The sequence below is a fragment of the Podarcis tiliguerta genome, assembly GCF_965153285.1.
Source record: "Podarcis tiliguerta genome assembly, chromosome: 10".
NCBI lineage: Eukaryota > Metazoa > Chordata > Lepidosauria > Squamata > Lacertidae > Podarcis > Podarcis tiliguerta.
Window position 1 is genome coordinate 8337582 of NC_139543.1, and position 27707 is coordinate 8365288.

At 43.1% G+C, this 27707-nt stretch overlaps 1 protein-coding gene across 5 annotated transcripts in view; it reads right to left on the bottom strand.

Moving 5' to 3' along the window:
* Positions 1-27707, bottom strand: part of COG5 (component of oligomeric golgi complex 5) — a 174559-nt gene that overhangs the window by 49221 nt on the left and 97631 nt on the right. For all 5 annotated transcript variants that reach the window (XR_014502094.1, XM_083399587.1, XM_083399588.1 and 2 more), the window contains exons 8-14: positions 22066-22231; positions 19957-20069; positions 19302-19379; positions 8898-8979; positions 5212-5416; positions 3097-3258; positions 1571-1670 (exon numbers count right to left, since the gene is read on the bottom strand). Coding sequence is in view for 4 of the 5 variants with exons in the window: in XM_083399587.1 (XP_083255713.1) it covers positions 1571-1670; positions 3097-3258; positions 5212-5416; positions 8898-8979; positions 19302-19379; positions 19957-20069; positions 22066-22231 (906 nt within the window). In the remaining variant the exon portion in view is untranslated. The remainder of the gene's footprint in view (positions 1-1570; positions 1671-3096; positions 3259-5211; positions 5417-8897; positions 8980-19301; positions 19380-19956; positions 20070-22065; positions 22232-27707) is intronic.

Sequence of the window (27707 nt, forward strand, 5' to 3'; positions counted from 1 at the left end):
GCAGGAAACTAGTTTTGTACTATTCTGATTTTTCAGGTTTAAAACACTTTTCGCCAACATGTTGTTGTTGTTGTTGTTTAGTCGTGTCCGACTCTTCGTGACCCCATGGACCAGAGCACGCCAGGCACTTCTGTCCTCCACTGCCTCCCGCAGTTTGATCAAACTCATGCTGGTAGCTTCAAGAACACCATCCAACCATCTCATCCTCTGTCGTCCCCTTCTCCTTGTGCCCTCAATCTTTCCCAGCATCAGGGTCTTTTCCAGGGAATCTTCTCTTCTCATGAGGTGGCCAAAGTATTGGAGCCTCAGCTTCACGATCTGTCCTTCCAGTGAGCACTCAGGGCTGATTTCCTTAAGAATGGATACATTTGATCTTCTTGCAGTCCATGGGACTCTCAAGAGTCTCCTCCAGCACCATAATTCAAAAGCATCAATTCTTCGGCGATCAGCCTTCTTTATGGTCCAGCTCTCACTTCCATACATCACTACTGGGAAAACCATAGCTTTTACATCACTACTGGGAAAACCATAGCTTTTACTATACGGACCTTTGTTGGCAAGGTGATGTCTCTACTTTTTAAGATGCCAACATGGCATCCTCCAAATCATAGAATCATCAAATTGTAGAGTTGGAAGGGACCCTGTGGATCATCTAGTCCAGGGGTCAGCAAGGTTTACCTTGTCTGGGCCGGTTCACTCCAGCAGAGATACCTCTGTTGGCTGGACTGTGCGTGCCCACAATTTCCAGCGCCTGCGCAGACGTGATTTCCAGCACCGCAGAAGCGAGTCCCAGTGCTGCGCTGGTTTAGTACAGCGCGCAGGGAATTGCCAAGCGGGCGGCTCGGTTTGGGGGTGGCTCGGAGGCCAGTTAAATGACCCCCATGGGCTGCTTGTGGCCCATGGGCCTTAGGATATCAACCCCTGATTTAGTCCAACCCCCTGCAATGCAGGGATATGCAACTGTCCCATATGGGAGTCGAACCTGAAACCTTGGTGTTTCCAGCACCATGCTCTAACCATCTGAGCTAACCAGGCTCATAATACTATTTGGATTACAAGTCCCATCATCCCCGACCATGCTGACTGGGGGTGATGGAAGTTGGAGTCCAACAACATCGGGAGGAGCACAGTTTCCCCAGCTCTCCTACAAAATGCAGTTGCAGGTCTCTGTGTTCTGAGTCACAGCCTCCATTATCACTACATCTGTAGGATTGATGAGAGGCATTGCAAGTTTACTTAACGCCACGCTAACCTTTCTAGCAAAATCTTTCATGGTCCACCACTTTGGGTGGGGAGAGTTTTCCATGCCTGCAACAAAGAAGCTTGTGAGAGGAGACCTTCTCTGTCTGCAAACCTCCCTTTCTGTAAGTGGAGAAGGAAATCCACCACTCAATCCTGGGAATTAGATTGTGCCCTGAGTAATTCTGATCCACAAAATTTGAAAATGCATAAGTGGAAGTATTTAAACGTTTCAGCTGTTCAAACTGCACTGCTGTTTTTGAGGAGCACTGATGACAGAAAGAAACACATTTTTAAACCTAAAATGATTTCACAACTGAGAATTACTTACAAGCTGTTCAGACTTCACACTAAAGAGCTGTATGGTCTTTGCCACATTTTTTGATACCGCCAAGGTGAGATTTGGATCTACAGCAGCCACATTCAGCTCACTAGAAACAAAAGGCAAAAAAAATTGACTGTTTAATCACGATTCTTCAATTGTTTTCTTGCTATTTTAGACACCAAACAAGGGGGAATAACATTTATGTTAGGATAATGAATTTAATTCATCTAATTCTGAATGCACCATTCACATAGTGAATTTATTCTGTGCTTCTTTACTTGTTCACAAATAAACAGTGCTTTAAACTTGTTCATAAATGATCTAGAGTTAGGGGGTGAGCAGTGAGGCAGCCAGATTTGCTGATGATACCAAAACATTCAGCATGGTTAAGACACAAAATGAATTGTGAAGAGTTCTGAAAGGATCTCTCCAAACTCGGTGAATGGGCAGTAAAATTTGATCACAGATTTGTTTCTCGTGAGCAGGAGAACTTGCCCTAAGGTATCTTTCATACAACGCTCTCCACAGATCATAATGCAATACCACCAATGCATCTATGTTGGCATTCTATATGTCGCAAGAGCAAATATGGATATACTTCTTCATCAGGTCTAAACTCAATGCTTTCAAAACAGTATGACCAGCACTTGATGTTCAAAATTGCAGCACAGCCACCCACGTGACCAAAGAGAGGTTATGATATAGAGACGCAGGGGTCAAATAATTCTTCTGTTCTGCTTCTTGGTCTTCCCACCCACATGGCTTTTTAAAATTTAATGCCATGAGTTCAAAGCTCTGTATCACTCTAGATCAGCCTTTCCCAACCTAGTGCCCTATCCAGGTGTTATTGAACTACAATTCCCATTATCCCTGACCACTGGACATGCTGTTTGGGGCTGATGAGCCTCGCAGTCCAAAACATCTGGAGGGCATCAGATTGAGTAAGGATATTCTAGACCTTTCTTAGATCATGATTATGTCTATACTTTCATCTCCCTTGGAACAATGTGGCATATCCTGAAGGGAGGGATAATGTTCATATTATGAAAAGTTTTAATTCTTCCAAAGACATTTTTCTCCAGACCTCTCCCTCAACCGTTATCTCACAATTACTATCACACAGTAACACATGGTGAAACATACAATGTAGGGCTGGGCTCTAACAATGTGGCTGGAACGTTTATGTCCACACCCAGGCCAGCTAGGCCTTAGACACCTTTTCTTTTTAAACTACCTTCAAATTCAGAACAGCAGCAGAAATGTCCAGAACAACATCTCCAGGAAGTAAAATGTAACGTGTGCAAACACAGAACACAGAAAGAAGGTCCAACAGAACTACCTGGGTTTCTCCAGTTTGCACAATAAAAATGCATAAGATAAGCTCTGATTTAATTTCACTGTTAATTGCTTGGATAATTAAGGAGGAATCAATCATTTAGCAGTAATGAGCTTCCATTTCCTAAACGATAATTTAGGGAGAGAGGAAAATCACGCTGCATGTTACATCCCAAAATTTATTATGAACACTTTACCTTGCAATGGTTTTGATGATGCTGTCAAGCTCATCGGCTGAAGGGGGGTTGCGACCTCCAGGGGGAAAGACGAGGTTGATGGGGTCAAAGAGCCGCGATAATGACTTTGACAAGTAGGCAGCTTCATAAGGTTGCAAAGAGTCTTTCAGGGCTATTTCTGGACTGAGTAGTGGGGAAAACGGGTTAAGATAAAATATATTTCCTTTTTTCAAACAAACCAACAACAACAAAAAGCAACCAATTTGGGGTTGGACTAAAGTCTACCTTAATGAAACACCATCCCTATTTTCTCAGCTCTCACTCAGATTATTCTGAAGGCATGCAGATCCTTTAGAGTAATTTCTAGTGGGAAAGTATGCAAAAGACTATAAAGCAAGTATCCCGAATTTAGGAGCAGCTACACTTACTAAAGCGTTAATTGGCAGAGATGTATGTAGCTCTAGGAATTACCGTATTTTTCGCTTTATAAGACGCACCAGACCACAAGACGCACCTAGCTTTTGGAGGAGGAAAACAAGAAAAAAAAATATTCTGAATCTCAGAAGCCAGAACAGCAAGAGGGATCGCTGCGCAGTGAAGGCTTCTGGGATAGCTGCGCAGCCTGCATTCGCTCCATAAGACGCACACACATTTCCCCTTACTTTTTAGGAGGGAAAAAGTGAGTCTTATAGAGCAAAAAATACGGTAATCTTCTCCTTCAAAATGCATGAAATGTTCAATTAGCAAGCAATTTTTCTAAATCAAGGTATTTCTTTGAGACATTCAGTGTTAAAAACGGAACATTTCCTAACTTAAAATAAAGTTTGCTGTAGTTACATATGCCATATACATTATATTGTTCTGTTTTTAGTATAAGAGGCAAATTTGAGTCCCTGACCCCAAATGATGCTGAGGAACTCATACCAGCTTCTAACCCGGAAGTGAAAACCCATTGAATACATAACCCCCTCTCTTTTATTACTGACCCACCCATAAGGACCCCTCAACCTGTACTTTCAGGAATCACTGTTTAACCGCAAACTGTTGTCAGGAATTTTAGAGATTTCCCAAGACACTCCGGCGGGTGTCTTGCACGGGCCATGAGACAGAAAACAATATAGCATTGCAATCTCTATCAGAATTTTAATAAAGTTTTTTAATTCTCTGGGGACAGTAATGCAGAGAACCTGCAACCATCCGGGTGTTCTGAAACTCCCATTAGTCAGTATGATCAATGATCAGGGATAATGGGAGTTGATGTTCAGCAACATCTGAAAGGCCACGGGTTCCCCAACTCTGCTCCAATATCTACAATGGTCTAAATGGTCCCCCCTCTGGAATGAGATCAACGTTTGACACAGTCAGGCCAGTGGACACATTCAGTCCCAAAGAGATGTTGCTTTGGGGAGCCTTAGTATGACACAGTTTGAGAACTCCAGCAATGGAGTTTGTCAGAGACAGCCCACTGATTCAGAGCCTCGCGTACAAAATATCTCACAAACTAGACAGGTGGGAGATCAGAAACCCGTTTAACGTTGGTCTACTTTTATCCAAGCCAATCAACACTGTACAGTACATGCCAGCAGGAGCAGATTCAGTGGCCTAGTTTGCACATCACAATATATTTCAGTTAATGGTTTACCATGAATGCGCTGAGCAGGGCTGTTGTGCTCCTACTTGCTACCACACAAACGGAAACAAACAAAACCCCCTAGCTTAGTGTTATGTCCGAGCCACGTATTGTGGTTTGTTTTGCTCCAACAAGCTATGATCAGCGAGCCAACAACAAACTTTGGCTATAGACTGAGCTTCATTGGAAGTGAAACAATCCCCAGTTCTGACATAATGCTAAGCCAGGCTCATGGTTTGTTTCCTCAGTGCATTGGGGTGTTGAGCATTCAAAGTAAATCATTTACTCGTTTGCGGCAAATCATTAACTGTGGTTGATTCTAGCTGTGGTTAAAAATCATGTACACTGTAAAAAATAATAATGCCCAAACTGGTAGAATGAAATAGCACACTGTTGTTAATTAAAATGTTAAAACAAAATGCTCTATGTTATGGCCATATGGGGAATACAAATCTTCAGAGTCTAGAATTTTCTATTTTCTAATTATATATACACAATATACATACTCATAATCCTGTTTCTTTTGCATGAAAATGTCCTGTGTATCATCTTCGATCTGTTGAAGTTCTGCAAAGTGCTCGGCAGTGCCATTTGTAATGAAATTTCTTTGAATATTTTTGCTATATTGTTGAATACGCTTCCAGAAATCATTGTAGAGCCTCAGTAATTTAGGGTATTCGCCTTCAAAAGCTTGTTTCAAAAACATGGAAGCTACAACACAAAAAAACCCAAACAAACCCATAAATATTACTTGGAACAGCATTTCAGTTTCTGTAATACCAACAATTCTTGTCATTTAAATTCAACATAATACGGACACATAATATTTAAATAAAAGCAGTCCGTATTAGAAGGCCCGTATGGGTGAAATTTCATCCCAGAATTATTTTCAAGAGGAAATTGGGTGTCCCTCACAACCTTACAGGATTGCCTTAAAAACACTATTCAGAGGTTTTTTTTGCAGTCCTAATACAATGTTCCATCCTGATCTTCATTTCTTTTTTAGTGTTAAATCTGCTTCTTTATTAAATAGTTACCAATCTCTCAATGAGAAATAATTTTCATTAACATTAGCAAAGGTAAATAAAACTCCTTGTCTTCTAACTACTGGTTGGTTTGCGTATAATGCTAAGCCATAGTTTGTTTAACCAACCATGTGTTAACAATGATCATCTCACAGATGATTAAAAAATGGCTTCAACTTGGTGAGTGTCCTGGGGAGGGGGTGGCAATCAACAAACCATGGTTAAGTAAGAGTGCTTGATACACATGTTAAACAAACCAAAGTCTGAAAGCCAACAACATGCCATGACTTCAGATCAGAGTTTGTTGCCAGTAAACAAAACATAGTAAAGTCAATGGGCAGAGTTCCCACATACTACTAAGTCTTGGTTCAATAAATTATAGTTGAATAAACCATTGTTTAGCATTTTGTGGTAACTAGGCCAGTATTACTACCTTCTCTCAGGGCATAATTTGACTAAGGATCTATTTTCAATATAATGACTCAACTCTGAAACACAAGAAAAGATTAAAGTGTCCCTGAGCAAATGTCCCTCCCACCACTGAGTAACTATAGAGACCCAACACATACAGCTAAGAGGTAAAGTCTCTGAAATCAGATGGAAGGATTTCTAGATAGGTTTTTTCCTGCAGATTAAACACTGTGTCCCTTCTCAGTCACCAGCAGAATTTCCACATACTATTTAAAATATTATTAATCAGAATATATAGACATGGACCTCTCTTCACAAGAGAGGCTGATATACAATTTGTTATATTATTCTGATTTTGAATAGAGCTACTTATTTTGCTAAATCCTACAGATTTATTTCCAAGGTTTAGATTTCATACCTTTTCGATTTGGATTTTGCCAAGCCCACGCTAAAGTTAGGAGTGTCTGAGAGCAACAGTTTAAGCCAGGACAGAATGCAGGACCAAATGGGTCATCAGTCTCATCCAGCAGACTCTTCTTATGATTTTACAGCCACATTGGGGTGGTGGTGGTGGGGAGAAGGAATAATAATTGGAACCACAGAAAGATATGAGTTCACTGTCCCAATCATAAAAATCTCCCCCTCCCTGAATTTGTGCTGGCAGGAACACTTTACAGGCAGTGGGGAGTAATTTGTGAGAACTGTGGTGGGGTTTTATTTTGGTGGGGGGGAGGTTAGCACCCACACCCATGGCCCCAATTTAGATTGGAGGCCCTGTGGCTGCTACTGATATGGAAAAATTCACACATCTCCCTCATGACACGTAGTTTGACCCTGAGGAGGGAACTGGTGTAGTCCAGGACCCGGCAGCTATGAGGAGTCCTCTGAGATTCCAATTTCTTTCCAGCCTGACAGCGTATTTTTTATTTAGTAATGGCGAAGTATATTTGACAGTATTAGGCAGTCACTCAAATTAAATTAGATCACTTGGTTACTTAGCAACCATACAAAACAACTGCGTACAAATAGAGCAATAGGCAACTTTCACCGTTTTTAAAAGAGGGGCTAGAATCATAGAATCATAGAGTTGGAAGAGACCACAAGGGCCATCGAGTCCAACCCCCTGCCAAGCAGGAAACACCATCAGAGCACTCCTGACATATGGTTGTCAAGCCTCTGCTTAAAGACCTCCAAAGAAGGAGACTCCACCACACTCCTTGGCAGCAAATTCCACTGTCAAACAGCTCTTGCTGTCAGGAAGTTCTTCCTAATGTTTAGGTGGAATCTTCTTTCTTGTAGTTTGGATCCATTGCTCCGTGTCCGCTTCTCTGGAGCAGCAGAAAACAACTTTTCTCCCTCCTCTATGTGACATCCTTTTATATATTTGAACATGGCTATCATATCACCCCTTAACCTCCTCTTCTCCAGGCTAAACATGCCCAGCTCCTGGTCAAGCACAGAGTTCTAGTTCTGCTTTCCGTTGCTTGCAGTGACGCTCTGTCTAACCTCTCCCCTAGTTATGACAGGACAGGGAGTTTGGAGATTTTGTGGTTTTGCTCTTCCTGTTCTGTGGATTAATTTAGCCTGTATCTGAGGGGATTTTGTACCAGAATCTCTGATTCACGTCTCCCCCTTGTCCAGGGTACACGGATGTTTGTAGGGGAAAGGTCGGCTCCTAATTTTGCTGTTTCAAGCAGTATGCAGTTAGCTAAGGCACAGCTTCCCTTTGATTCAAAATGGATTATAAAATATTGTAAGTGTGTGAGCATATATGAATATATTGATAACTGATAACTGATTATATGGATAGCATAGGGGTAGCCCTTCATCCTTGCCTCAACTGTTGTTATTATTATCACTATATTAATTTATATCCCAACTTTCCCCCGAAGCTCAAGGTGGCTTACAGCTAAAACACCACAGAACCACCTCCTCCCTATTACATTTCCACAGGTATTTGTTTTTTAAAATCAGGTAGGTAGCCGTGTTGGTCTGACGTAGTCGAAATATATTAAAAAAATTGTCCACTAGCACCTTAGAGACCAACTAAGTTTGTTCTTGGTATAAGCTTTCGTGTGCACGCACACTTCTTAATTATTAATTACTTAATTTGTTCCGGAGGTCCGTTCTTAACCTGAAACTGTTCTTAACCTGAAGCACCACTTTAGCTAATGGGGCCTCCTGCTGCCGCCACGCCGCTGGAGCATGGTTTCTGTTCTCATCCTGAAGCAAAGTTCTTAGCCTGAGGTACTATTTCTGGGTTAGCAGAGTCTGTAACCTTAAGCGTATGTAACCTTAAGCGTATGTAACCCGAGGTACCGCTGTAGTTGGTCTCTAAGGTGCTACTGGACATTTTTAAAAAATAAAAAATAAATTTTGAACTCAGTTTGTGAAAGCTACATACTCTGCTACTTCAGCAGAGTAGGGGACATCTTCCCTGCATGCTAGTGAAAAAGCCACTTCCTGCTTTTGCTAGTGCATGGGAGGTTGTCAGAAGCTCTGAAGACAGGCATTCCTCCTCCATGCTGGACCGAAGGACTTGATATGTTGCTATGAAGGAATTGCAGGAGTACAGTTACATATTTTTTTTTTGGGGGGGGGGAGGGTTGATTCCTACCAACCCACACTGGTATTTTATTGAGCAGTATTTGGCTGGGTAGCGGGGGCGGCAGCAGTGGCGAATTCTACAGAATTAACATATTTTCAGGATAAATGTAGAAAACAAAAGAATCACACAGGCCGGACTCAATACTTACAGTCGGTTGCCTTCTGAAACTGGGAGGCAAGAGTCTGAGTCACTGCCGTCCAAAATGTGCACAAAATGTCTGACAGGCCATCCTGGGAGAAAAAGAGGATGAGAGAGATAAGTCAGAAATGCCCCAAATTTACAACTAGGGATACTGTACTCTTCATGCCTCCCATGGAAGGACCACCAGAAACTGCCTTAAACCGAGTTCAGGCCATTGGTCCATCCAAGCAGTATAAAAACACAATCTAAGGATTTGGCATATTGACTGTAACCAGCAATGCACTTGACCAACAGCAGTCATCAGCGAGAGAATGGATGGGTAGAAAGGTTTTCAGAATGCACCAAAAACACACCATCGCCGGCACAGGCCTTATTTCCGGGGTGTGTGTGTGTGTTATTTCATGAAGCTTGGAAGCCAGGTGAAATTACACACACACAAAGAACGTTAAGTCACACAAACAGCAATTGGGCGGGCAAGGGAGAAACATTTGTAATGCTGTCTGTGAACTCAAGTAACAGACAGATTATCATCTTGTAATACAATCCGCTATAGTGGAAGCCGCTGACAAGATGAGTAATGGACTGCATCCGATTAACTTTTCAGCTCAGTGGAAATCGTTTCAACCAAACTCCTACTCTTTTAAAGAGCAATACAGGACGAAGGGCAACAGCCTCTTGTGACCTGTAAGTGTATTTCAAGAGCATGGGAGGCTTTTTGCCGAGTCTGGTAAGCCATTTCCCTCAGAGCAACACAATGAGTTCTCTCTTCCACCAGCAGCACACACAGGTGCTTATATAAATGTAGTTTCAACACACACACACACACGGGTACAATTTTATTTGTGTGCTTTTAGATGTCCTCTTCCTTGAATCTTCTGCTCTGCAGGTGATGTTTTGCTCCTTTCCATGGCCATGCTCCCCTTTACTGCTCCCAATTACCATATTTTTCGCCCTATAGGACGAACTTTCCCCCCTCCAAAAATGAAGGGGAAATGTGTGTGCGTCCTTTGGGGCGAATGCAGGCTTTCGCTGAAGCCTGGAGAGCGAGAGGGGTCGGTGCGCACCGACCCCTCTCGCTCTCCAGGCTTCAGGCAGCTATCCGCAAGCCTTCAGAGCACTCCAAAGGCTTGCGGACAGCAGCCTGTTCTGGGGGCTGGGGTCGGGGGAAGCTCGGGCTTCCCAGCCCCCAGTCCCGCAAGCTCCAGGAGCGGTGGCGAGGTTGCGCGCAATCTTGCCACTGCTCCTGGACCTGGGGGGGGGGATATTTTTTTCCTTTATTTCCCCCCCTAAAAACTAGGTGCGCCCTATGGTCTGGTGCGCCCTATGGAGCGAAAAATACGGTAAGTTGTCTTGAGACACTTATGTGCACTTAGAGGTTATTAAGGTTAATATTCACGCATCAATTGAATCTATATTTATCTTTTGATTTATGCTTATGACCACCCAATATTATTCCACTTTGTACATTTTTATCCTTCTGTTTTTACGGACAGGACCGCTATCCTATTTTATAGTTGAATGAGTCCATATTTTTCCTGTATCTCACTGTAAGAATGCAAGAAGAGACTGGTGGATCAGGGCCTTTCTAGTCCAGTATCTTGTTTCCCACAACAGAAAATGCTTACGCAGAAGCTTATGTCTGCATAATGCTACATAATGCACCTTGATTGACTGAATCAGATGCCCAACCTTTTCAAAAAGCAATAACTATAAATATAAGAACAGTTCAACACAACAACCCATACATAAAATCAATTTAGGTCCAGGGAAGATATCAACTGGGATAAAGAATTTAGAAGCCTTATTGAAAGAGGAATGTCTTCAGCATGTGCCCAAAAGCCAATGGCGAAGGCGTTTGTTTGCAATGCAAGGAGTGGGAGTTTCAAAGTGTAGGTGCTGCCACACTGTAGATGTTTCTTGGGATGGTATCTGCAGGGTGCCATCTCCCATAAAACATAGATATAGTTTAGGTATGTAGGGCAGGGGTTGGCAAGCTTTATCTCACCTGGGCCGGTTCACTCCAGTGGAGATCCTTCCGTGGGCTGAATTGCTCATGCGCCCGCAATTTCCAGCGCCGCGGAAGTGAGTCCCTGCGCTGTGCCACGCCAGTTAAGCACATTGCATGGTGGCTCGGTTCGGGGGCGGCTCGTGGGCCAGTTAAACGACCCCCATGGGCCGCTTGTGGCCCATGGGCCTTAGGTTGCCTACCCCTGATGAGGTGATCTTTCAGGTATGACAACACTTTGATGGCTTGCAACCAGCAGATGACCACAAGAGTGGACTACAAGTCTCCTTTAGCTCACTGACTCATTGCAAATCCCAACTATAATCCAAATGTGCTCTTAAATAACTACGGATATGCAACGTGTGGCAATGATAGAGAGGTTCCTAATCCACTGGCGCACGTTCACTTGTGAAACTAAAATTCTCTCTCACTATTCTGATAAATCACAGAACAAAGGAAAGCCATGGGAACAAAGGTTCAAAGTTACACATTTCTGCATTATGCAACATTATGCAATGTTGACGGTTATGCCCAATAAATTTCCAGCTGGAGGTTCCAAGCAAACCAGAAGTACTACATCTGCTGCAAGCGTTGTATCACATGCATCTACAGATGCTTACACCAACAGTACAGGCTCCAAATTTAGCGTACTGCTGCCTAGTCACAGGATTATAAGATTATTCCTGAAGGCAAAAACGGCTGGTAGTGACAGAAATGTGAACCTACTTGTTCACATTAATCTATCCTGATGCCACTGCTCTAAAATATAACTGAATGTTCCAGTCAATTACTACCAAAGAATCAATGAATTCCTCAGAACCAGCCAAAAACCTGGCATACTGTGTCATCTGTGATAACAAGCAATGACATTACAGCTGCAATCTAAAAGTCTCATTTCAAATTATTTCTTCAACATTAAGACAGAACAAGTACCCTATTTTTAGACAAAACATATTTATCTGCTCATTTAGAAAAATCACAAGCTTGCTGTCTTTTGCAATTAATCTATATTTGAAAGGAAAACCTAGTATTACTAGTGAATTTCTATCTATCAGTCCTCTTCAAACAGGCAGGTGGTGCCTATCACTAGTCTACTGGAACGCTAAGCAACGTGGATTGACAAGGCAAATATTCACAGTGGTCTCCCCTTCTTCTTTAGTTATGGAAAGTTGCTTCTTGTACAACAACAAATCTGCAACAGAGCTGGAATCCTCCAGGACAATTTATCTAACGCATCACCTTTTAGGATCCATCCCTTAAGCAGGTGGGATAGTCCAGATGATCAGGTTACGGTAAGTGTGAATTGCCACCACCCCCCTTTCTCAGGTAGGGTAGAAAAGAGGCAAACCACCTGATAAAGCAGATTGTGGCGCATCAAAGCTTAGGCCGTAATAGATGTGTTAATTCTATTAAGGTGTCAGAAGACTCTGCTGCTGTTTCTGCTGCAAATGACAAAGATGGATACCCTTTCTGGGGGAAATTACATCAGCAGTGTGAACAGGGCTCACCAGACAATCTCATTACTTGTTGAGTCCATAGAGCTTTCTCAATAAGAGCAGGAAGAGGTTTAATTGCAGAAGCAAGATACGACTGCCCCCCCCCCTTGAGGGGAAGGGGAAGTAAGAGAACCAGCTGCAAAGTAAGGAGACTTGAACACTACAAGCAGCTCCCAAACAGGAGAAAAATCAAAAGCCTTCCAGCTTTTTAAACTCCCTCCAGCCAACGGTGGAAATTTACTACTGGGAATTGAAATAGAATCACAGAGTTGGGAGGGTTGTAGAATTGGGAGGGACTTCAAACGTTATCAAGTCCAACCCCTGCAAATGCAGAAATCTCAACTAGATCATGCATGACAGATGACTATCCAACCTCTGCTTAAAAACCTCCAAGGAAGGAGAGCTCACAACCTCTCATGGGAATCTGTTCTACTGTTGTTGAAGAAGAAGAAGAAGAAGAGTTTGGATTTGATATCCCGCCTTTCACTCCCTTTAAGGAGTCTCAAAGCGGCTAACATTCTCCTTTCCCTTCCTCCCCCACAACAAACACTCTGCGAGGTGAGTGGGGCTGAGAGACTTCAGAGAAGTGTGACTGGCCCAAGGTCACCCAGCAGCTGCATGTGGAGGAGCGGAGACGCGAACCCGGTTCACCAGATTACGAGACTACTGCTCTTAACCACTACACCACACTGGCTCTCAGCCCTTACTGAACAGCCCTTACTGTCAGAAAGATCTCCCTAATGTTACGCTGGAATCTCCTTTCTTGTAACTTCAATCCATTGCTTCAGGTTCTATCCTCTGGAGCAGGAGAGAACAAGCTTGATCTACAGTAGTACCCCAGGTTACATATGCTTCAGGTTACAGGCTTCAGGTTACAGACTCCGCTAACCCAGAAATATTACCTCGAGTTAAGAACTTTGCTTCAGGATGAGAACAGAAATCGTGCTCCAACGGTGCGGCAGCAGCAGGAGGCCCCATTAGCTAAAGAGGTGCTTCAGGTTAAGAACAGTTTCAGGTTAAGAACAGACCTCCGGAACGAATTAAGTACTTAACCCAAGGTACCACTGTATCTTCCATGTGGTAGCTCTTTAGATCAGAGCTTTCCTAACTGTGTGTTGCGACACGTTAGTGTGTCGGCTGCAGTGTGTAGGTGTGTCACGCAAACACTCCCGGCGCTCCTCCCAGAGCTGGAAAGGGGTTAGTTTGACCTTCAGTTTGCTGTCTAAAAAGTGTGTCGCCAACATGAAAAGTTTGGAAAGCTCTGCTTTAGATATTTGTAGATGGCCACCTTATCTTCCTCCCAGTTTCCTGTTTTTCAGGCTAAACATATCCAGTTCTCTCAACCGTTCCTCCTAAGGCTTGGCTTCCAGTCCCCCTTGATCATCTTGGTCGTCGTCCTCTCCATAAACAGAAGCAGCAAAACTCAGATTACTTAGCACTGGGTAGAAAAAAATCCTGGGGATAAGTTCTTCCATTTTGTGCCAAGTGACTACTTGGGTTGTGATTGTCGTGGTGAACATGCTTGATAAATAGACCCTCTGGTGAGAATTATGACGGATCAATAGTTAAAAATACAGATAACTAACAGCTGCCATTACATCCTGGGCAAGGTTTAAAATGTAAAATTAAAATGACATTCCACCTGTGCATTATTAGATGACTACTTGCAAGTGCTCAACAGCATTATTTATGCATGAAAAATACCAACCCTTACTAAGGGTTCAGTCCTCCTTTTTATACAGCACATAACACAGCCTCCGGGAGCAGTTTGATTAAAACAATGAAAAACATTTATTCTCAAGCCCCTTTGAAATGTAAAACTATACAGAGAATATTACTGTGCAGTTCATCTGCTACAGGGTCCCAAAGCTCTTAATACTAATGTGGACAGGGTTTTTCTAATCATCGAGGCCCCAAAGGCAGGTTTGGAAAAAGCATCTTGAAGACAAAAGACCTTGGAAGTTACCCCATAAATATTTGTAAGCCGTAACATAGGACTGCAAAAGATTTAACATTTCTGTATTGCAGGCCTCGTGGGACTGAGCTAAGGAAGATCCGTACACGCTATTTCTATAGCAACGTGACTTCCAAATGTGAGACTCGGAGCAAAAGATATCATTTGCAGTAGTAAAAAAAAATGTCAGTAGAGGAACTGTCAAGTTCCCAATCACCTCAATCCACCCTTTATTTCTGATTGTGGTGTTTTGAATCAGATTATATCTATATATAATGCCTGTATATTTATGCTATTGTGTGGTGGTCACACAATCAATAAACACCACGAGAGTTTTGGAGAGGGTCTTGTGTTTTGTTTCACTGCAGGCTACATTTCATTATTTTCAGTGCTTTCCAGTGGCAAAATAACATTTTAAATGGTAATCTCTTTATGTAGGTGCCAGGGAGAACATGGTTTATATATTTTTGAATATTGCTTTTCGAACTAAAACAAAAAAGTCAGGTGTGTGTCTTTGCTTTTTAATCTGCGTACAGATGATTCCAGGGGGATATTATTTTTATACAGCAATAATGTCTAAATCAGGGATGAGGAACACTTTCCCGCCTGCTCCGTGGCAACGTTCTGGTGAGCACATGACAGTGATGGGAAGGATCAGAGGCAGAGGTGGGGGTGGCCAGTGACCAATGTGGGTGGAGCTACGGCCATTGACTTGCATTGCAGAGTCTCCAAGGAGACAGATGGGCATCTAAAGTGGAATCGCAGCTGTTGAGGAAGATAGATGTAATGCTAGAGTTGACCTCGCCACCAGTAATTAGCAAACAGAACGTAAAATGCAGGGTTTCTGTTACCATCTCCTGTGAGAATGGGCATACGGCCCTTTAAAAATGGACAAGTTCCAATGTGTTTTGTTGTTAGATCAACTTTCTAATGTGGACACACAAAAATCCAACCTTCTCTCCTCTCCCAGACACTTTATGTAGAGTGGAAACGGATAGCATCATACGTGAAGTTGCTTTGGCTTTTTAAATGAGTATTAGAATTTCCATGATTTATCAGCTTATTTTTAACTACTGGCAGCAGACTCAACAGATCCTTCACTCCCATCTGGCTGTCCCTATTGCTCAACAGACACTGAGGGAATGCTTGCATTTCTAGATTTTAGCGGCTTCTTAGGCAGTTCCAAAAGTCCTACCTAGCAGCTTGTGACAATACAGTGGTACCTCGGGTTAAGAACTTAATTCGTTCTGGAGGTCCGTTCTTAACCTGACACTGTTCTTAACCTGAGGTACCACTTTAGCTAATGGGGCCTCCTGCCGCTGCCGCGCAATTTCATCCTGAAGCAAAGTTCTTAACCTGAAGTACTATTTCTGGGTTAGCGGAGTCTGTAACCTGAAGTGTTTGTAACCTGAAGTGTCTGTAACCCAAGGTACCACTGTATGTTAGATAACTAGGGGACTTAAAAAAATACATGATGGCCTTATTTCAGTAGCAGCAGCAAAAGGCAGGTTTTCAGCACACAATACCAATGCCATCTATGAATGTTAAGGCCAGTGCACATTTGGTTTGGGGTTCAAATAAAACTGCATTCCGTTAGAAGTTCAGAGAAATAAGCACTGAGACAGAATACAATGGACTAAAGACCCGCCCCTCAGCCAAATAAATGCCAAATAATGGTATCAAAATAGACATGCAAATGCAAACATGTCCATTTGAATGATCAACACTCTCACAGCAGCAAGAATACTTATTGCGCAGTTTTGGAAGACACAAGAACTACCCACTCTGGAAGAATGGCAGATGAAGGTGATGGACTACATGGAATTGGCAGAAATGACTGGCAGAATCAGAGACCAGGGAGAAGAGACGGTGGAAGAAGACTGGAAGAAATTTAAAGACTATTTACAGAAATACTATAAGATTAATGAATGTTAGAATGACATCGGATTGAACATAAAAGGTTATTAGTAACAAAGTGGTGAAGGAGTATAGAGACTTCAAAGGTTAAAAGGTGTAAAATTAAAAGGTTTAATATATAAAGATATTAAGGAGATTAAGAGATATCAGTATTAAGATATTAAGATTAAGATAAAGATTGGTTAAGATAGAGGGAAGGGATTTGCTGATCAAATATACGATCTGGAATACAGTGTGGGGAAGTCTGGGAAATAAGTAAACGCAAGGAATATCATGAAGTTGGAATTGTTTTTATCTGCTTTTTTCTTCCTTTTTTCTTTTTTGTATTGTTGTTTTTTTGTTGCTTTGTATTTTTGTATTCTTTTGTTGTTGTTTTCTTTTTTATGTAAAACCTTAATAAAAATATTATAAAAAAAAGAATGATCAACACTCTCTCTTCTATTGAGTTCTCTTGACTAGTATTCTACACTCTACATTCCACATGAGCATGAAATCACAATAAAACAAAATACTGTTGAATTACTTAAACTAGGATTTACAGTGGTCCTCTCTAGTACAATGTTTGCTAGGGAAGTGCAGGATTTTTTAAGGGCATCTCCCTTCAAGCCATCAAAAGTGGGCTTAGGGAAGCTTTAAAAAGGGGGTGTATCAGTCTATTAAATCACCCACCCATCTTCTGGTCCCAAAGACACATCTTTGGACATACAACCAAAGCGAGCAAATAATATTTTTAGAAATGTGGTGTTCATAGTGACCAGCCATGAAAAAAAGCCAACCCTATTCCTCATCACTTAGCTTTTTACACATAGGTGAGATCTAGCCAGAGAGATCTAGGATGACGCCATTTTGCAGAGGGAGAATGAGCACGTGTCACTGAGCTATGAAACTTCTTCCTCTATGTGCCAAAAAGGAACTTACAATGTCAAACACAGAGACATTTTGGGGGTGCATCTCCCAGAACTCCAGAAAATGAGTAGGGCACAAGAGCCCTTTGCAGAAGCAATGCTAATTCTTGCAGGGCAAGGCTTATGCTTCCCTATGCCTTGCCATTCTACCCTTGATCATGCTTCCCACTAGTTTACCCAAGGCAGGTCCCTGGCCTATAATTTCCTGGCATCAATGTGTAAGATAAATTACTATTACTCAGCCCAATGCCTTGGGAAGGGCAGGCTGCAACTCCTAACAAAGACCACGTAGTTGTGAGAAGCTTCTCATATAAAGAGGGTATGTTTCCTGGGGTTTTTCTTTTAGGTCAATTCATAAGAGAAACTGCAAAGAGCATGCAGCCGCAAGAAACAAGTTTTTGTTTCTCTGTTTAATATTCATATTGCAAACTATTTGCATAAACGGTCTCTCCTCTCCATTAAAAAAATTGAATCTGTTGGAATTTATAGTCCAGCACATGGAACATTTTCTCTTTCCCTTTGCATAAAATTTGAACTTGAACATGAATTGAGGAAGGGCCTCTCCTTCACAAATTATGACAGATGAACTGATTGCCTAGCACTGTGATTGGCCCTTGGGAAGATCATTCATCAAATTTGTCTAAATAAGAATACAGCACAATACAAGCAAACGGATAAGAATAGGTATTCAGAGGGGAGCTACTGTAGGCAAAGGACAGCCGTGGATTGTTTATCAAAGAGGGAATTGCCAAAAAGGAGAGAAGCAGATGGCTGGATCATGTGACAAACCATACAAAGACACATTATCTTACTAATACATAAGATTAATTAGCCAATGCACACAGTATTATGGCGAAAGATAATACTGATCATTAATAAAGGCACGTAATGGTATTTTATTATTCTTTCAAATATGACAGAAAAACAGTTATCCCAAGGGATTGGGCCCAAATGCTGCCATGTGGGGATGGGGCAGTGTTTATGCACATCTCTTGTGGGGTTATCAATTCCTCCCATACTTCAGTGTCAGGGAACTGCCATCGGAGCTGGAGGCGGAGAGGAGGCTCCAGAGGGATGGCGGAGAGGGTCCCAGTAGAGAGAGAGGCAGCCCATCCACTGGGGAAGGAAATCAGCATAACACCAGTGGAGAAGGGGAGGAGATGGAGGAATCGGAGAGGTGGCTCCAGGACTCCTCGCCAGAGACCAGCGGAGAGGGCACGAGTACTCCGCTGCCCACACCCTCTTTGCGCAGAAGACTTCCGCGTAGGCAGAGTAGAAGGAGACTGGGCGTCAAACAGCTTCTATGCTGGAAGAGGTTCAAGAAACGCCCACTGACGGATTCTGCCAGCGACTGAGGCAGCCACGGAACTTGAGGCTGTCCAGACAGAAAGGGTTCAACCAGGCAACCTAGCCAGGAGTAGCGGCAACTTACGCAGAGCAACCCCTAGAACCATTACATTCAGTCTCTTGCATTCCCTAAAAAGCCATTCCACAGAGTTCCCCATCTTAAAGATGGATGGGGCTTTTTTGCAGATGGTTCCCTGCTCCCCGAAAGTTCAGAGCAATGTTACACTAGTCTGCATCCAAGGCAAAGAGAACAAGCAAGCAAGATATTCCTGGTGCTTTGCTGAAACTGGGCCACTTCATCTACAACTGCACACAAGGGATTCATAGACCAGGCTAACACTTGCACACGAAGCAACAGAGGTCCTGCTTTAAATCAGACGCCAGTCCCACAAAACAGCAAATGGTTAAGTTCTACTCGCCTGAAAGATACACATACAAGCTAGCCTTGTGCCTGTGCCCAAGAGACTATTGATCAGGCATAGGCAAACTCAACCCTCCATATGTTTTGGGACTACAACTCCCATCATCCCTAGCTAACAGGACCAGTGGTCAAGGATGGTGGGAGTTGTAGTCCCAAAACATCTGGAGGGCCGAGTTTGCCTATTCCTGCTATAGATCTTGAATCATCCATCAATGCACACTGTTCGGGCTAGTCTGTGTGTCACCACTATTTCATTACACACTGAAATACCAAAAAGCGAACACTCTCTTTTCTGCTGACTTAATTAAAAAAGGCAAGTTACCTTTGCAAGAGCGCACTTAGTTAGAAGGAAGAGAGAAGCGTTACCTTTGCTAATTCTTCAATGAAGCACACCTGTGTAACTGGATCTCTTTTCATGGACAGTACTTTCCGCAGATGCTGCACCTGAAAAGGAAACATGTCATTTTCTTTTTCTTTTTTTAAGTAATATTTATTAGATGTTTTATAGTTACAAAAAGAAAAAAGGTAAAGAAAAACAATACAAAAATTCAACAAACAATACATCAAAAGTAAAAACAGAAAACAATACAACAAAATAACAAGAAAAAACAAAAACATTTAAAAGCACATCCAAATTTCATATCTTTATCTTTCATTTGCTTGTTTCCTCGACTTCCTCACACCTCCCTTTTTTGTATTCTAATTCAAATTAACTGGTTCAGCAAATCCTTTCCCTCTTTCTCAGTTTTTTGATCTATAATTTATCTTAACACAGTCTTGCTTTCAATTTTCCACTTTTGCCCATTAACAATCAGTTTTTACATAATCCTTAATAACATTTCTGCTAAAACCATATAACTTCATTCCAGTATTCTTCTAACATTCATTAATTTTGCAATATTTCTGTAAATATAGTTTAAATTTTTGGAAACGTGTCATTTTCAGCCCAACTCGCTTCTGCATTTCACAGTGCCCTCCAAACTGTGCCAAGCCAGAAAAGGATGTTTAAATAGCCAAATACCTGCCCACAAGCTGCACAGATTTGATCCATCAGCTTTTCCATATTGGTCCATAGAGCTGCTCTAAAGGCCGCCGTGTTTCCTGGTGTTGGCATAGATGCTCTTCCAGGACCACCTGTTTTAAGAACAACCTGTCTCAAAAACTTTAACGACAACAACTCAACTGGGGGAATTCTTACAATTAGGATTTTAAAAGTCTGGATGCACAAGAAGGGACGTACTGAAACTGGTAGAGAAATGGAAAGAAAGAGGTCTTGGTTCAGCATGGTGCTAGAGCAGAAATGGGCAGCCTGTGGGCCTCCAAGGTTGCTGAACTCCAGTTCCCATCATTCCCTGATGGCTAGTCATGCTGGCAGGGGCTGAGGAGAGTTGGAGTTCAATGACATCTGGAGGGCCACAGGTTCTGGGCTAAACTGCCAACTCTGTGGTTGTTTAGTCATGTCCGACTCTTTGTGACCCCATGGACCAGAGCACGCCAGGCACTCCTGTCTTCCACTGCCTGCCGCAGTTTGGTCAAACTCATGCTGGTAGCTTCGAGAACACTGTCCAAACATCTCGTCCTTTGTCGTCCCCTTCTCCTTGTGCCCTCCATCTTTCCCAACATCAGGGTCTTTTCCAGGGAGTCTTCTCTTCTCATGAGGTGGCCAAAGTATTGGAGCCTCAGCTTCACGATCTGTCCTTCCAGTGAGCCCTCAGGGCTGATTTCCTTCAGAATGGAGAGGTTTGATCTTCTTGCAGTCCATGGGACTCTCAAAAGTCTCCTCCAGCACCATAATTCAAAAGCATCAATTCTTTGGTGATCAGCCTTCTTTATGGTCCAGCTTTCACTTCCATACATCACTACTGGGAAAACCATAGCTTTTACTACACGGACCTTTGTTGGCAAGGTGATGTCTCTTCTTTTTAAGATGCTGTCTAGGTTTGTCATTGCTTTTCTCCCAAGAAGCAGGCGTCTTTTAATTTCGCGGCTGCTGTCACCTCCCATAAAAACTCCCAACTCTATGACTGCATAAAAGTCTTGGATTTATACCAAGCAGTTTGGGGCTCAGCTCTCCAGTGAGCCATGAACTCACTGGATGGCCCTGGGCAAGTTAACAGTCTTTGGACCTCGTGAGGATGTTGCAAGGACAAAACAGGGTAGCTCTCATATATACTACCCTGAGGTACTTGGGGCAACAGCGGAATATAAATGTGGCCAAAGTAAGTAACAGCTCCTTCTTCAGACATGGAGGCCTCAATAAATGTCTGCCAGCACACAGTGAACAGCCAAATCGCCACATTTCCCCCCATGTGTGTTAACTAAAGGTAACCATTTCTGAAGTGTGTCCATATATCAGTGCATTTTTTATTATTTTGGATTTTACTTAATTTTGAAGTTCATAAACCACCCAGAGGATCTGCCTGATACGCAATATAGAAGTGTCATGAATAAATAAAGTTATATATTTGATATGTTCAGAAGTAGAACAGAAAGTCAATATTACACTGTTATTTAAACACTTTCACTAAAGGAGCTCCAAACTCCGTAGTGTAGAATGGTAGAGGAGCTACTGCCTCCTTCCATTGTATTTTATTTTTAATGGGGAAGAATTATAAGCCTTTTTGGCACGTGCCAAGAGAAATTCCAAGACCTAAAGCAAATGTCATATTAGCTATGATGAGGGTCACAAGTCTAAGCGCTAAAAATGCCAGCTGAAAGCGATGCTGTGCTATATATATATGTGTGTGTGTGTGTATGGGTGTGTGTGTGTGTTTCTCAATTGGGGGACGTACTTCTGAGTAAACATTGTGCTGTTATAGTTACTATGCCGCACCAGCTGTTGACATTACTTGAAATCTGGAGGGAAGGAGAATACCGTGCTGCAATATTAAGTACAACACGTTTGAAGTGAGAATGACTTGGAAATGGGCCAATTCATTTACCTCAATGTGACTTTTCCACTTCGCAGCTTGCAGTATTATCACATCCAAAGAAAAGAAACAGCTTACCAAACAGTAAAGTGTGATGAAGACTAATATGAACATGAAGAACTGTATTAGATCCTGCTTATGGGAATATAATGTCCAATTACCAGGCACTGTATTAATACAGAAGGCAGAAGGCATAGTACCTCTAACCGCTGTCTGAGAGGGCTGAGTCAAAACCTTAATATCCAAGGCATTGTTGATGTTCTCCTCTAAGGACGTGCAGTAACCATCCACAACATTCGTGACGGTGACTTTCAAAGTGCCAAGGTTATAGAAAACCTGAAGAGCCGTTCCTACTTGGGTAGGATTCTAGACAGGGGATGGAAAGAGACACAGAAAGCAGAAAGTGTCAGTATGTTAACCATTCATTCATTTATTCATTCATATGTACAGAATTTGTGTACTTAAATGTAAATAAAACCTTGAAATGGTTTACAAAGGATATAAAATATACATTCAAACTGTCAATTAAAAAAACCAAAGTTAAAAGCAGGTTTTAAACCCCCCAAATATAAATAAAATAAACCTGTAAAATGTACATTATAAACTAAAATTGCAGATTAAAAGACACACCAACTTTACAGTTAAAAGATTGATTCCTTGTGTATGGGGAATGAACACTATAAGGCACTTGCAAAAGTTGTATTTCTGTCAAAAAAAAAGAGCAGTTGAGATGGGATAAATAGCGTAAGCCAATACTCCAAGTAAAACGGGGAAATGCAAATGGGACAGGCAGTATCAATAGCCCCAACCACCTAAAAGTAAAGGAATAACAGTGACCAATTCACAAGACAGTGTTCATCACAACACAACCCTGATATTGGTGAGCTCCAATACACCCACTGGTTCCTACTAAGAAAGAGATGATTCAGAACTCTCCTACAGCCATTTCATTCTATAATGACGTTTCTGAACATGTGGACTCCTTTCTCAATGGCAAATAAAGCAGCTAGACTGTTATCTCAGTAACTTAATAACTGGCATCCTGATCCTAAACACATCTGCCGCCAAATAAAGACTGGTTCCCGTAATCCTCGGACTTACAGGCTATTTTTAAAATGGAGTCCGCGTTCATTCTCTCTCATGCTGGTAAGTGAGATCACTGCCATACATTTGAACTGAGCTGTTTTGCGTGTCACAGCAAATGCTGATTTATTTCAGTGCAACTTATTGAATGAAAAGATCCTTGGTTTGATGCTTTGCAGTCCTTCAGTGGCGTAGCGTGGGGGGTGCAGGGTGGGCTGGCCGCACCGGGCGCAACATCTGGGGGGGGGGGGCGCGCTCGCACTCGCAGCTCTCTGCCCCTACCTGGCTCACTCACTCTCTCTCACTGCAGTGCTGGCTGTGCGAATCCGATCCGAGCCGCCGGGTCGCCGCCCACTGTGGAGGAGAGGGTGCCAGGCGTGCGGTGCGGTGCGGTGCGGAGAGAGAGAGAGAGAGGGACTATCTGGGGGATGAACAGTGCAGCGGGGGGGGGGCGCAAATTACTTGCCTTGCCCCGGGTGCTGACAACCCATGCTACACCACTGCAGTCCTTCACAACAATGCCACAGGTACTGCATTCATGAGAGCACAACTCGGGGTTCCTTGGCAGTCTTCATTCCTGAAAAACTCAGAGCAACATAGCTAATCTTTTTACTGTATTGACCCGAATATAGGCCGCACCTGAATATAAGCCGCATCTTTAAAATTGGAAGGGGGGGGAGGACAAAAAAGGAGAATATACCCGAATATAAGCTCCTCCATTCCTCGCTGCTCCTGGTTGCATACTGGGGGCGGGGCAGCTGGACTGCATTGCCAGTGAACTTTCCCCTTTCTCGCTCTCTCCCTTCCCGGCCTTGGGGGAGAGGATGGGGGCTACACATGGGGCAGGCGCCCCATTTCCATGCTCCTGGCACTGTTTGCCCCTGACTCCTGGCTGCATACCGTAAGGTCGCGAATATAAGCTGCGCTTTAACTTTTCATGGTCGGAATTTGGGAGAAAAAGTGAGGCTTATATTCAGGCCAATATGGTACAGTGGTATCTTTGGTTACATACGCTTCATGTTACAGACTCCGCTAACCCAGAAATAGTACCTCGGGTTAAGAACTTTGCTTCAGGATGAGAACAGAAATCATGCTCCGGCAGTGTGGCGGCAGCGGGAGGCCCCGTTAGCTAAAGTGGTGCTTCAGGTTAAGAACAGTTTCAGGTTAAGAACGGACCGCCGGAACGAATTAAGTTCTTAACCCGAGGTACCACTGTATTTTTAGCCACCCTGACGAAAAGGTTGGCTCTATCTGACAAAACCCTCTCCAGGAATTCTTCACAGGTCTCACTTTTTTTTGGAATCTCTTGCTGGGGACAAAAAGCTTTAATGATCATGCTGCTGTGACTAAAACCAAAATGCCTCCTGTGTCGCTTAGTAAAAGCAGCAGCAGCAGTTTCGGCGGGGGGGGGGGGAGACGCTCTTTCAAGAGATCACTTGTAATAACACACATCGAGTGCCTCAGTAGGGCCAAAGCACAAAGGGAGCAGAGCTACAGTCGATTTCACATGCACACATACCTGCGCATGCAAAAGAATCACATACGGACTTCCTCATCCCCCGTTAGAATAACAGAACTGCAGAGTTTGAAGGGACCCAGAGGGTCATTTAGTCCAAACCTCTGCCACGCACTCCTCAGCTGATCTGTGCGGAGGCCCTCCTTTCCCTAGGAGCTCGATTATTTATTTTAGAAACCTTTTTAGGGACTAAACACGCACACACTTCAAATGTGAGCAGGGGGTTCTTCATATCAACGTTCAAAAACAGAGCACTTTACCAGCAGATACGGCCGCGCCAGGCACCTCCAGGAGTTTTTGGATTTCCAAAAACCCGCAAGAGCAGCAGAAGGTCACCCAGCCGAGTGCTTCCACATCTCCTAAGCACAGAGGAAGAACCTGGAAGAGCCAAGAGGCCCTGAAACTGCCAGAACAAGCATTCCACGGCCAACGTTACCCTCAGTCCACCACCACTTTCACATGCAGCACTGAGAAAGTGGAAAGAAATGAGAGGAAGCAGCAGCAACGTGGAGGCTGGAGAAAGAGGGGGCAGCAGTGAGATGCTGGACAGCGACTGGAAGTGGATTCGGGATACTGGGAAAGATGTGGTGGGCTGGATGGGAAGGCCTGGCAGGTTGGGTCTGGCTCATGGACAGGAGGTTCCCCGCAGCTAGTTTAACATGTACAGTGGTACCTCGCAAGACGAATGCCTCGGAAGACGAAAAACTCGCAAGACGAAAGAGTTTTTCGTTTTCTGAGTTGCTTCGCAAGACGGATTTCCCTATGGGCTTGCTTCGCAAGACGAAACGTCTTGCGCCTTTTTTTTTTAACCGCCAATGCATTCCTATGGGAAACCGTCCATACACAGCGGTGCTTTGCAAGACGAAAAAACTCGCAGAACGAAAAAACTCGCAGAACGAATTAATTTCGTCTTGCGAGGCACCACTGTACCACCAACACCTGAGAAACAGAGAAATGAAACATTTCCCTGGTTCTCAAGGAAACAAAAGGCCCACAACACAACATGCAATCACTAAATCAGGGGTCAGCAACCTTTTTCAGCCGTGAGCCGGTCCACCGTCCCTCAGACCATGTGGTGGGCCGGACTATATTTTGAAAAAAATAATGAATGGATTCCTATGCCCCACAAATAACCCAGAGATGCATTTTAAACAAAAGCACATATTCTACTCATGTAAAAACACCAGGCAGGCCCCACAAATAACCCAGAGATGCATTTTAATAAAAGGACACATCCTACTCTTGTAAAAACACGCTGATTTCCGGACCATCCGCGAGCTGAATTGAGAAGGCGATTGGGCCATATCCGGCCCCCTTAGGTTGCCTACACCTGAACTAAATCATGTGCTAATTAAGCTGAACTAAAGTGGGAGCTGTGGGCACACTCTATGAAAAGCAACTGTCCCCTCGATCCGGAATTGCAAGTATTTCTTTAAAAATGGTATCTAACAAGCAGGCTTCCTTTTGAAATCCTATTGAATTTGTAAATTTGTTAAATTGAGTCAGCGTCGTTCTGGCAAAATCTCCCCTTTCCCCCTGAAATTCCAGCCTTAGAAAAGTCCTGTGTGACTTGAAAGCTTGATTCCAGCATTCCATTAAAAAGAAAACTGCAGTTATTACATGATGGCCTAATCACATGCCACTCTCATCATTTGATGACTTCTAGCAAGAAAACAATTACATCTCCACAGCATGGCAGGCTATTGACGAAAGGACATTTTAAAAGTGTGATAGGTAAATGTTATTAACCTTATAAATGTTTGTAGATTGCAATCCACCTACAATCTACAGTAAAAAAGGTAAAGGTACCCCTGCCCGTACGGGCCAGTCTTGACAGACTCTAGGGTTGTGCGCCCATCTCACTCAAGAGGCCGGGGGCCAGCGCTGTCCGGAGACACTTCCGGGTCACGTGGCCAGTGTGACATCGCTGCTCTGGTGAGCCAGAGCCGCACACGGAAACGCCGTTTACCTTCCCGCTAATAAGCGGTCCCTATTTATCTACTTGCACCCGAGAGTGCTTTCGAACTGCTAGGTTGGCAGGCGCTGGGACCGAGCAACAGGAGCGCACCCCACCGCGGGGATTCGAACCGCCGACCTTTCGATCGGCAAGCCCTAGGCGCTGAGGCTTTTACCCACAGCGCCACCCACGTCCCCACAATCTACAGTATATGCAATTTTAATATATTGATCCCTATGGGTAACCAAAAGTTTACTAACAGCTGATTAGTAGCATTCAAGCTCTTTACCTACTTTGTCAAAAAGTCACAGAAATAATACAGGTGCACTCTCACCCCCTCCCAACCAATTCTATTCACACGTAGGGAGAAAGACAAACTTAGGGTTCTCATTTACATTAATGATTTGAGCAAAGATTAATATGGAGTACAAAGATGTAACCTTGTGCATGTGGCATAAATTTCACCAAGAGCACTTCTGCCTCAATATGCAATTATTCAGAATTTAATGAGCAGCCTGGAGAGAAAACAAGATGGAGAATGTATAGGTCTAAAGGGGATCATGCAGTAGAATAAATAAGTGAAATCAGATTATCAACCCAAGGAGAAAAAGGAAGAAGAATTATATTATTTTTCCCTTTGCGGGACCTCAAGGGTCATCTGACAGAGTTTTGACTCTGCTGTACACAGATGTGGTCTATTAATGCTGCCTATGTAATCGTAGCTCACCTAATTTAATTACTTCAGAACCTGTTAACAATCAAACAGTCAACAGCCCAAGACACAAATGGAATTACATAGACTGGGGGAGAAAATAATTTAACACAATACATCTTATCAGGAAGGGATGAGCTTTAACAATTATAAACCTTATTTCTGAAATGAGCCAGAGAAATACAGAGGTTGCCAGATTAAATTACTGGAGTAAACTAAACAGGAATATAAATCAATGGACGAGGCAAACAAAGCTCTACTCTTTAGGCCTGGTAGGAGTGAGTATATTTCATGTAAATGAGGGCAGAATTTGAGGATGGGCTTCATCTTGGTGAGCTGCAAGGTCGGGAAGTATTGGTCCGAACTTGGGTAGCAGCAGCCACTGCATAACATCACAACTCATAGCACTGAGCTGCTTTTGAAAGCAGTTTCAGGGTCTAGTGCAATTATACAAGAAAGGGACACCATTGCCAAAACACATAACCACAATGTCATTCCAAGCTATGACTGGGAACTAAATGACTGGAGATGAAATGCATCTTAAAAGCAGCCACTAAAGAACCAGCTATGCCCA